The sequence below is a fragment of the Natrix helvetica genome (genome assembly GCF_964273705.1).
Source record: "Natrix helvetica genome assembly, chromosome: 3".
Classification (NCBI taxonomy): Eukaryota; Metazoa; Chordata; class Lepidosauria; order Squamata; family Natricidae; genus Natrix; species Natrix helvetica.
This window is the reverse complement of record NC_138549.1, coordinates 30,536,745-30,549,403: the sequence shown is the minus strand read 5'-3', so window position 1 is coordinate 30,549,403 and position 12,659 is coordinate 30,536,745. Positions and strand designations below refer to the sequence as shown.

The following is a 12,659-nucleotide window of genomic DNA, read 5'->3' as shown; positions in this document are numbered from 1 at the left end:
ATTTATTATAAGAAGTTAACTCCGCTTCTATGTTTCATTTGACAATACACAATTAAATATTTGGATATTAACAAATCGTACATAAACAAGGATCAAGAGATTATTGAATTTTGGATCTTTACAAATTCTACGTTTTTAAGATGACACCTGTATGCTTAAATTAACACTTGATTTCTATTGAAATGGGGGGGGGGAGCTTTAAATATCTTCCATTGGTTATAGTCCTGCTTTTCTCATTTAATGTTGCAAGTATCTAAAAAAATTAAATTCCTTAACTGTCACTTCTCAGGATTGTACTATGTGCTTCAAATACAATTAGCAAATGGAGAAGGTTTGAGTTCAGAAGTTATACACAATATAAACAGCTTGCATGATTTTTGTATTCAGTTAATATAAAATATCACATTTCTTGCCTGAAAGCATGCAGGTAGCTAGCAGTGCTCATTTGTGAATCTAAATCTGTTGTTTTCAGCTTTCTAAAATGAGTTAGAATAATAATATACCATATTATATGACTGATGTTAAGAGCCCTTTCCTTGGCAACATTAGAGGTGCATGCGTTATTTGCTTTTCACCATCCATCCAAACACTATTTTTTTTTTCATAGTAAAAGTTTGCTCCAGCTCAAGATGGAGGGAAAACATTTTAAAATTAAATTTAGGCAGCTTTTTACAATTAATTTGTGATTTTTACTTTAGCAATAACCCTGGGTGATGCAAAACTGCTGGCTTAGATGTGGTTTACAATATCTCATCACTTTGCTCTTTCATCAATATCTCTCCCGTTTATCCCCAAACAGATTTTCTCCCATTCTTGATCTATATTCCTCTTCTTCCTCCTGAAGTAAAGTTGCAGTCAGGATACAGGAAAAAAGCTTTTCCTCCAACCCCAAAAATCCATTTTAACTGTATTCATTTTTCTCCTCTAAATAGAGGTTAAAAATGAAATTCTCACCCAGAAATCAGTTGTATTAAATATTTAGGAAAAGGTAGTTAGAAGATACCCTGCTATTCTTAAAGCTGTATGCTTGATTCCCCGTATTCCAAACTTGGCGGCTGAAATGCCAAGGGATGCAAGCTTCATCTAGAATTTGGATACAGTACTCCATGAGTATTTGGCTTCAGATCCAAGCAGCAGAAGCCCAGAGAAACCAGCACACACAAAAGCTGGGCATATATTCACTAAATCTGGCATGCAGGAGCAATGCCCCAAAGCTTGCCAGCCCTTAAGCCTTTGAATGGTGCAGCCACATTGCTCTGGCATCCAAAAACCAGCATTTACACTGGTGGTTGTAGCTTTTATCTCATGACAAAAATACTAATGCTATTAAAAATCTGTTTTCACTACAGTCTGACTATATCGATGAAATATTTCTGTTAGGACTAAGCCATTTTTGACATTTATTTTAGGCTTCACTGGGCTGTAAACAAAATTCCTTATTATAGTGTCTCATAGAGCAATTCATTGCTCTACTCATCTGCTGTTTTATTTGTTACATCAAGTGCTGCTAATGGATAATTATTTGAAAAATAAAAATCTCCATATGTTTTTGTCTTATACAACAAATTTTGAAACTACACCTCGCCATGGGTTTACAAAATTAAAAAGTAAAGAGGGTACCTTTATGTTGTTATCTGCATATTGTTATCGAGAGCTTTGCCTGTCATGCTTTATTAGAGGTTTAAACTTTGGCTTAAGGAACCCAACAAAAACAACAGCAACAAACCCTGCCTTGTTAATTTTGTAATTGAGGTCTAGACAAACAAATTGCCACCGCCATAGAAAAAGTGTTTGTTTCTTTTCAGCTGAACACACACAAAATAGGTTTTAGCAGAACAAACCCAACAGAAAAGCATAAATCAAGTGTTTAAAAATAGAATGGAGATAGCTGCAGTTTGCTATGTCAATGAACACAGGACAACAGAGCTGAAATTATAGCCCTGGTGTATTAGGTAATACTCTCCCCCCCCCCCCCCAACAGCAGAATACAGAGGATGCACAGAGAACATCATCCATTTTAACTTGGTGTAAGCTTACCTTACCTAAAGACTTATTTTATTTACCTTCATACTTCTCAAAAAATTCAAATCTTCTGGCATTATTCACATCTTCATTTGTCACTTCAGTTCTTATACCTAAAAAAAACACATAGATTTAAGAGTATTTTGTGCTGTTGGTTTTATATACACACATACACACACACACCTATATAACACACACACACAAACATACATACATACATACATACATACATACATACATACATACATACATACATACATACATACATACATACATACATATATATATATATATATATATATATATATATATATATATATATATGTTGTTTCTATCATTTCTCTTTTTAAAGAATTGTCATTCCGGCAACAAACTAATGCTAGCAGTATCATGGTTTGGGCTTGCTTTGTTGCATTTGTACTACGATGACAAGCCATTATGAATTATACCAGCAAATACTACAGGAAAATATCAGAGTCTCTCTCCATGAACAAAAAGCTCAAGGCAGTGCATCATGTAGGAAAACAATGATCCTAACCACATGAGTTGTATCACAGAAGAATTGTTAAAGCATGAGAAAGTTAATGTTTTAGAATGGCCAAGTCAAAGTCCTGACCTTAATTCTAAAGAAATGTGAAAGGACCTGAAGCAGGCAGTGCATATGAGGAAGCCCCCCCCCCCCCCCAATCCACGTTTTTCTATTAGGATGAATGGGCTGAAATTCCTCCAAGTCCATTGTGCAGGACTGCTCAACATTTATTGGAAACATTTAATTATTATTGCTAATAATATTTGGTAGCAATGAGAGGCATGTCAGTTGTTGAAAGCAAAGGTCACACTTTTGCCACCCAGAAATATACAGTATAGTTTTGGATAATTGTCCTCAATAAATCAGTAAAGAAGTATAATATTTTACTCATTTGTTTAATTGGGTTCTCATCTAGTTTTATGACTCTGTACAGAACAGAGCACATTTTAGGTCATATGTTTGCAGAAATTTTGAAAATTCAAGAGAGTTCACAAATTTAAGCACAACTGTTTGGCATGAGAAAAATTTGGTGCAAACTTATCTTTTCCTTTTATTTTCCATGTGTGCTTTATAATATTGTATGCTCTACACAGAGACACTCCAACATCTCATTTTATTTTAACGTTGCTATGACCACATTCATGTTGCTCAATTACATCAAATGTTTGCTCTAATAATACTAACGAGACTCTTCTTTTTTGAGCTGGTAGTGTTTTCCTCTGATGAGATTAGGAGAAATCAGAAATATAAAAAAGAAGCAACTGGGAAGCAAGGTGGAAGGATGTACTGCCAGGTCGCAATTAATGCCAGTTGAAATAACATGATATTAAATTTAGTGTAAAATTGTAAATTGATACCACATTGTGTTTAATGCAAACCAAAATTCAGTTTAACTGAGGCAAGTGTGTGTACAGTTGCCATTGGGGTTTTAGACACCATCAATCTTTGTGGGGTGCAAAATGTGCAAAATGGGGAAAAGGAAGATTTAAATGATCTACCTGAATCCATCTTCTAAAACGTGTAGAACAATAGCATATATACCAATACATAACCTCTTATTTATAACCTAAATAAGCTCTTCCATTTCAGGTACTTCATTTTTGGAATCTTTATCATTAATTTCAGTTGTGGATTTGGGTAGAAAAACCTTGCTCTTAATGACTAATTTGATTCATTCATTCTTAATAAGAACAGATGAAGTTAAAAAGATCAATTTGGGCAGATGTTACCTCAGACAAAATGACATAGAACATTAGATAATGATTTTACTTTGAGGAAGAGTTGATTTAAGCGAGAAAATCAATGATGTTTCACTGGAAGCAGGTAAAATAAGACTTTCTTCTGAGGAAGATTTCATCAGCGTGGTTTCCTTGTCACTCGATTGTCTCTCTTTAATTCAAGGGGACAAAACATTGACAGTAGAACATTCTATAAGCATTATCCCAAAAAAGAGAATTCTAAATAATACAATAGTTATTAGTATGAAATGTGGAATTGTCTCTAAACAATGATATATTTATAAAATAATGCTAATTTGCTAGTTTGTAAAATCTAATCTACATATATCAAGGAGAAACCCAAAGAGATCCTTTTTCATTGGACTCAACAGAACAAGGAAAATCTGACTCTGCAAATTTGTGTAGCTTTTGCTAACGAAATTGATTTTTCTAGGAAAGTTAAGTACAGACATTTTGCTTTTCTTTTTTGTGTGTGTAACATCCAGATATTCCTCCATGACAAAATATTTAGAGGGTGTGTTCTTCAGCTCTCATATTTGGTTCTTTATAGTGTTTCTGCCAACTATTTGGTTGTGGAGTTCCTAGAGTGAAATGATTTGAAACACGGGAAAAAAGCAATGCCTTCGCCTGGCACTACAAACATATCAATGTAGACATTTGGGATAGACATTTCACAGCATGGCCATGCTACTTTGAAGGCTTTCCCAGGTTTCCTGCACATGCTCATAAAGATAACCCTTGGCAACAATGGCCTCAGGTTCTCACTACTTTTATTAAATGAGTAGTGTTGTGGCATTGCATTGCAAACTCTGTCTTTTGGGGTCATGCATGCAATGTTTATGGAAAAGGGGGATCTTGAGATAAAAATGTAAATTTACTATGAACAAAGTTCATATGAGTGCAGCGGATGCAATATTTTCAGCTGTGTACAGCATATTTCAAACCTTCCCACAACTCCCATTGAAATGATAGTTGCACAAAGAGGCAAAGTCATCATGGTGGATCCAAAAAGATGGAAGCTGCCATTGTATAATCAAAGCCCTGCCCCCTTTTAAGTGTGTTCAGTGTATAACAAATTATGTTCAGTTATGTGATCGTAGTCATCTTTCCTTTTTTTTAAAACACCCCTTGCACTTCTTTGGCTTGCTTAACCAATCCCAGCCCCAACCCTCATCATTTCATTGGAATTACTTGACAACATTTAACTACTGAGCATTATTAGAAATCTATTCAGCAGCACTGTAAAATGAGTTTACTTAGACCTTGAGATTCTTTTGACGGAAACTCTTCCATAAGCATCTGTGTCTTGCTTTCAACAGTTGGTGGAGTATTCTGACCTTTAGCATTAACAAGAGATGAAATTGTGATTCATTTAAGCATCCAGACTGGAAAACTACTAAGATTGATTGATTGATTGATTGATTGACCAATGGATTGGTTGATTTAGATGTGTTCAGGTCAGTGTTGATTGACTCCTGGTGACTGACTGCTTGGACAAGTCCCTACAGTTTTCTTAGCAAGGTTTTTCAGAAGGCAATTTACAATTGCCTTCTTCTTCCTAGAGATGAGAGACAGTGACTGGCCCAAGGTAACCCAGCTGGCTTGATGCTGAAGGTGGAACTAGAAGTCATGGTTTACTGGTTTCTAGCCTGATGCTTTAATTGCTACACCAAACTCTCATTTTGTTCTAGCGTAGCCATTGAAATAAATAAATAATGTTTTAATAACCACCTCATCAGCAAATAGTGGATAGTGCTTAGCTTTATTACTTTTGAGATATTATTAAAAAAATATTTTGTAAGGGTAACCAAATGACCAAGCTCAGTGAAAACCAGGAACTCCATGATTTACAGTTAGGATCGCTTGGAAGGGAGAAGTTGGCCTGGGAGCCTTGGAACAATAACTTTATTGTAGTCTGTATAGGCCATCCCACTTGTCTTAAGGCAGGGCTGTCCCAACTTGGAAACTTTAAGACTTGTGGACTTCAACTCCCAGAATGCCCCAGCCAACCGCTGGCTGGGGATTCTGGGAGTTGAAGTCCACAAGCCTTAAAGTTCCCAAGTTGGGACACTCCTGCCTTAAGGTCAGGCTCAGGAAAGTAGCTGCTCCATTCTGGAATGTGAGTCAGAGTTCTCCTTCCCATTATCCAACATGGAAAAACACAGATGCCTAATAATGTTTATTTTGCTTTTCATCAGAATGATATAAAGTGTTTTGAATTGCTAGTCAATCACAAGGGCATGAATTGTTCACATTTTATAGACATTGTGAAGTAGATCTTGAATCATTCTTCTTTAAAATGGGTTTTAAAGTACCTGCACTGCTTTGCTCTTTGTTGGAATGGGATAAAATATATGGAAAATTTATAAGTGCATGAAGTACATTTATTAGAAATCAGTGCTGGCTGTTTCCAGTACACTTTATTTTGCTCTAATCAACTTTTTTACTTTGAACACTTTTCCATTTCCCAATGTGCTCAATAAATTTTAATGAGCATTACTCATTTATTTTCATCAATTTATATGACTACTGATTTTGCAATAGTGACAGTTTAGGATTAAAGTATTTCACAATGCAAAATAAACTGCAATATATCTATCTATCTATCTATCTATCTATCTATCTATCTATCTATCTATCATCTATCTATCTATCTATCTATCATCTATCTATCTAGGCAATGTAATGTGATTGACATCTGCTCCCAACCTATCCACCCTGAATCACAGATAACACTGTCTAATTTAAATTTAATTTATATACCATATGAGTTACCTATTAGTTGACAAAGTAGGATGGTGGAAAATACTGCTTGTAAGGGTAAAAGACAAGAAGAAAGAACAAAATAATATACAGCTATTAAACAATTTACTGAACAATTATAACTGTAGGTCAGAAACATTAATTAGAAAAGGGGTCTAAATGCAAAGTAACTGAATATAATTGAAAGCTTAGGAAGTATTTACTGTTATGGAAATGAGAAAGAATGGAAAATGAAAAAGGGAAGTTGGATAAGCAAACAAAGTATAGAGGAAAGAAGTTATTATGAAATTGAAAATGATGAAAAAAATCTATCACCTTTTGCACACAAAAGATACTGTTGTCAGTGTCACTACTCAAAATCAGTCTGGATAATAATGGGGAGGAGGGAAAATACAAGCAAGAGTAAGTAGTTTATCTCTTTCTCTTCGATCTCACCACCTATCCGAAAAGCTACAAATGGGATGATACGTGTGGTCTGATTGCAAAGGTGACTCTGATTTGTTCACTGATTTCTATACCCCCCCCCCTTTCTTCCACACCTCATCAAGGCATTTTACACAAACAAGCACTGCAGTTGCTGTGGTGATGCCTTGAGCCTTGCAGCTTGGCAGACCTCCTAAACTGCATATCAGAGGCAGATTTTGAAAAGAATTCTGAAATGAACAGAGCGAGTTATAGACGCAATGCCCTACCTCAAATGAAAAAAAAAAATTTCCAAGTTGAACGGATGGAAGCAAAGAACAGCTGCATTAAGCAGACAATAGCTCTAACTAGATAAGCTAGGCTTCAAGTAACAACTACAAACCATGGCACAGTGAACAGGAGAGAAACAGTGCAATTACATTAGCTCAGTATCCAAGTGTTTACTTACTTTGCTTAAAATAAAATGACAAGCTAAGAAAGTACTATTAAATATTAATTGACGTTACATATTTCCATTTAGAAATACACAGGTAATCATAACCTTAGCATATTTCCACCATCAAAACAAATATTGCTTTGTAGACTTTCCCTTCATCATTTAGACAACCCTTGATATCTAATATGTTACATATAGTGAGAAAGAACATGTCATTATCTATAATATTAGGCTGTGCAGTAAGACTTACCTGTATATTTCTTTAATTTCTGAAGAATATTTTTCATTACTAATGATTGCATTTCGTCACTAGATAAAGGCTTCTGTCCTTGGATTTTCAAGATATCAAAGGTTAAATTAACATTCATTTTTATTTTGATTAAGCACAGTAAGAATGACAATATTAGTTAAATAAACATCAACTGCTATCAACTGTCCTATAAGAATAAATAATGTTAAAATATTACTTTCTACACAGAAGTACACCAGATACTACTCAAACATTCTAAAAATATCCTAGACAAATATTTTAAACTTAAAGTGTATCTTAATATACAAGAATTTAGCAGTACAACCCTAAGCAGGTTTACTCAAAAAGTATGCACAGAAGAAACTAGTACAAATTTTCTAGTTGGACATAACAGGATGTGCTACATCTAAATTACGATGCCTACAAAATAGGGAACACAAAACAGAAAATGCAGTGTAATTAGCTATGACAATTCAAAGTTCAGATTGTAAAATAAGAATTATTTTACACATAAATGTGTCAGCAAGATACTACCTGGATAAGACATTGGAATGTAAGGACAAAACAAGGAATAGATTTAGTAAGCTTACTTTGTGAAGAAAGCTATGAAAGGAGATGAAAGAAATATAAGAAAAAGATATCAATATCCTGAATGCCGAAGCAGAAAAATATATTCTTAGAATTTTAAAAAGGAACAGATTCAAGTGGCTTTCAGAAAAAAGCTATCATGATAGCCAGGGAAAGGCAGAAGATGAAAGCCCTGGGCAATGAAAATGGAATACAATAATTAAAAACAAAGTCTTTCAATGTCAAGCAAGAAAGGACAAACAAATACATTTCACTCAACATCAGCAAATAGAAAAATTTGTCACAAAAAAGGAAAATGAAAGTTCTTATTAAGAACTGAAAAATCAGATGAAAATTTATAGCAAAGTTAGAAATACTCAAAATAAATAATGAAGGAAAGCTGGGGCAAAGAAGATTAAAGAAAGATGGAAAGACTACATTAAAACCCTTTACAAATGGGATTATAAACTGACAAACATTTGTAAGCAGAGAATATATTCAGGAACTGATTGCTCAAAAATTAGGAAAAAACAAGAAGTCGACTAGTATTAAATATGAAAATATTAGGCACACAGAACTCTTCTAAAGCTGTTAGAGAATTGAAGAATTAAATAGAATATAGCCTAGGCAAAATTGATGGATATACCTATAAAAAAAGAGGACAATAGAATATGCACATTGCCAGTTTATTCCACATATAGGCAAAGCTTTGTTTTTAGATCTTGCAAAGAACATGGCCATTAACTGAAGAATGAAATGAGATAGGCTTCAAAAACAGCAGAGGGACATCAGAAGAATACTTTCCTTCTTGAGGACGGAAGTAATACCACTTGCTCTGAGAGCAACATGGTCTGAATGATTCTGTAGAGGCAATCTCTCAGTTCAGCCATTTTGCTCAGATCTGAAAGGAGGGAGTATGAGATCTCTTGGCACTGACTATGGCAGCCTATGGAAGCACCTGGAAGGATTGAGGTTTATTGAAATTCTGCCCTCGAGGTTCCACTAGTTTCTGAGAGGCAATTTCAGTCAGGTCTCAGTCCTTCAAAGTACTGTAGGTCAGGTAAAATAATAATAATACCCCCAAAATTCCAGGAGTTGCTACTTTATTGATGTAGAACAGTGGTGTCAAACTCGTGTCATCACTGCACCATCACATGATGTATCAGGACTTTTTCCCCCTTTGCCAAACCGAGTGGAGCCGGGGCCCGCCCATGACACATCCGACCCACGGGCCACGAGTTTGACACCTCTGATGTAGAATATAGTTAAGGGAATATTTAAAGTTTGTTCAAGTTTCTCTTTGTTCCTTAAACAAAATCAAGGCAAAGTTATTTTCATTTTTTATCACATTTGCTTCAGTCTCCAGATTGTGTAATCTCTTTTTCAGGACCCTCCTTAATGACTCCTTTCTTCCTTCCCCCTTAGTAGTCTTTCCTATCTTCCTCAATGTCAGCTCTAAATTCCTTTATTTAGGGATGATGAAATTATTGGGGTTGTTTTTGGCTCCACTGTGGGATACTACAGGGCTCAGATAGTCCCTCCATGTTTTTCAACAGCTACATGAGGTTGTCTTATTGATTTTGAGGGAACATCAACATGTTGATGGTCTTCAACTATATCCTAGCAAAATAGAGGTGGTTTTTGCTCTTAATCAATCTGGCTTAATTCTAGTTGTGAGGTTAGCTCTGACAGGGGAATTCAGAATAGAAAAGGGAGTGAGTAAAGTATGTATTTCAGGTTAATTTATATAATAAATATATCACAAGAATATCATAATTGGAAGAGATATCACCTGAAATAAAAATTGTAGATTGGAAAAATTTGCTAGACTATACAGTATGTAGATGACATAACCTCATCATGAAATAACTCACCATGAAAATAAAATTTAAAAAAATGTAAAATCCATATTAAGACAAAAATAACTATTGAAGATAATGTCAAATAATAATACCCAAGTATACTTCCTGAACTTACATTTGCGAGTAAGAACTAAAGATGACATATTGTTTTATTTTCTTAGCCCAAGAATGGGCAGTATGCTGGAGAAATAATGAGGTCATTAATCCTGCAGAAGGATGTCATGACAAATTCCTTTAAGATCATGGAGATAAGGATATTTCAATGATAATACAATCAGAATAGTTAAAGCAATGATCTTTTCAGTGGTAATGTATGGCCTTTAAGGTTGGTGACTGAGAAAGAACAAGAGAAAAATGGATGCTTTGACTTATGGATTTGGAGACAATTACTAAGAGTATCATGGACTGCAAGGACAACCAACCAATCAATCGTTGACTAAATAAAGGCTGACTGCTCCCTTGAGGTGATGAATGGCAAATAGAAACTCATACTTTGGGCATATGATATAACCAGATGATGGGCTAGAAAAAAATGTTTGATAAAGTGAAGGGAAATACAGGAAAGAGAAGACAATGAAAAAAGTTAGTCTTAGGGTCAGAATTAAAGAGATTACTGGACATCCTTTCAAACAGAAACTTGTTACTGCTAAAGACAGATGAAATGTTGATCATTTGTCCACAGAGGCTAGTAAGAGTTGAACCAAACTCAATGGCACCAATCTAACTAACTTGTCAAAATAAAATCAGAAACATTGTATTTAGTCCTGAAATTCAATCTACTGCCTAACATGAACCTTCAAGCCCTTTAATCTGAATTGCTTGTCAAAATATAACTTATGGTTGATATATATTTTAATGAAATCCTAGTTTAAAAATCTTTGGGAAGCCATTTCATTTATAGAATAAACTCAGATATAAGAATACATTTATTATACAAAGGAAAGCAAAAGATGTACCAGTCTCTTTGTTTTGCTCATTTAATATGTATTCCAGTTCTTTTACAGAGATTTTTGTCTGTTCATTGATCGTGCTTTGCGAATTGTCTCTATGTGCACTTTGAGCTGTAAATTGCAAAAATAAAGACTGACTAATTCTGATTACACAAATTATCCAACAATTTATTCAATAGAATCCATATTTACCCCTCAGTGATTGTAGAATTTGATTTAATACCAACATCTGATAAGTAAAAGGTTCAGGGACATCTAAAATAAAACATAAATATATATTAAGACTCAGTCTTATAAGGATTTTTTTAAAAGGAATACTTTTGCAAATTATAAAAATACTATAATTGTATGAATTTTGGAGTAATAAACCTGTATAAAAGCTACACTGAATAGTAATGAAGAAAGGCATTTTGAGAGTCCTGTAAAAGGAAATAATTCTGTAAGGAAAATATAAATAGTATAGTACACAAATAGAAAAGATTTGTAAGCACCCAGATTAATTGTATTTGCTTCCTTGATAGCACTTATAGGTAACACAGGATAGTTTAATCTGATGAAACTAGTGTAAATTGAGCTAGGCAAGTGACTAACTGCTCGCTGAAATACACATTACATAATAAAACACAAGTTAATCAGTTAATTGCATGTGGCTTTTACGAAAAAATAATATCTCATAAGAAAATAAGGGTATGTGTATTTTTATTTTAGGGATATGGTGGCTCAGTGGCTAAGACACTGAGCTTGTCGATCAGAAAGGTCGGCAGTTCAGCAGTTTGAATCCCTAGTGCTGCGTAACAGAGTGAGCTCCCATTACTTGTCCCAGCTTTTGCCAACTTAGCAATTTGAAAGCATGTAAAAATGCAAGTAGAAAAATAGGCACCACCTTGGTGGGAAGGTAACAGCGCTCCGTGCACCTTCAGCATTTAGTCATGCCATCCACATGACCACGGAGATGTCTTCAGACAGTGCTGGCTCTTCGGCTTTGAAACAGAGATTAGCACCGCCCCCTAGAATCGGGAACGACTAGCACATATGTGCGAGGGGAACTTTTACCTTTACCTATGACTATTTTAATCATGACAACTTTAAAAAATGTGGACTTCAACTCCCAAAATTCCCAAGACAGTAAGTTGCTAATTTTGAGAAGCATTGCTCTCGCCTAATAGGAAATATATTTTTTCCATTACAACAAGTAAATACAATCTGATGTACTGTATGATATATGGGATAGAGAAAGAGCATAAAAGCAGCAACATATGGTATGGACAAGAACCATAGGTGATGTCTGTAATTTCCTTCAATTAAGGAAAACGTGCATTTTAATGGATTAAACCTTTTAAATTTGCCATGCCTTACTAGATTCTGACTACTTTTTATTATTTATATCCATGACACACATAGCCTAATACTTGAAAATTTGCCAAGCTGCCACAGAAATATCTAAGTCAAAATCAGCCATCAGACAGCAAATGCTCATCTTTTAAAAAATAATTATAAGAGTGATTGAAGAAAAATGAGTATAACACTCATATGCATTCAAATATTTTTCTAATCTTTGCGACTGCTATCTTCAGCCAATAGACTTGAATATTTTTTCTATGTTACTGTTTTTTAATGGT

General features: G+C 34.5%; 1 protein-coding gene across 1 annotated transcript in view; it reads right to left on the bottom strand.

Annotated features, from left to right (window-relative positions):
- LOC309389618 (uncharacterized protein) overlaps window positions 1-12,659 on the bottom strand; it is a gene marked incomplete at its 5' end in the record, with an annotated part of 36,334 nt that overhangs the window by 5,147 nt on the left and 18,528 nt on the right. Inside the window, 6 exons of the mRNA XM_081948170.1 lie at window positions 2,064-2,135; window positions 3,821-3,940; window positions 5,052-5,126; window positions 7,662-7,739; window positions 11,047-11,151; window positions 11,233-11,295. Coding sequence (XP_081804296.1) covers window positions 2,064-2,135; window positions 3,821-3,940; window positions 5,052-5,126; window positions 7,662-7,739; window positions 11,047-11,151; window positions 11,233-11,295 — 513 coding nt within the window. The remainder of the gene's footprint in view (window positions 1-2,063; window positions 2,136-3,820; window positions 3,941-5,051; window positions 5,127-7,661; window positions 7,740-11,046; window positions 11,152-11,232; window positions 11,296-12,659) is intronic.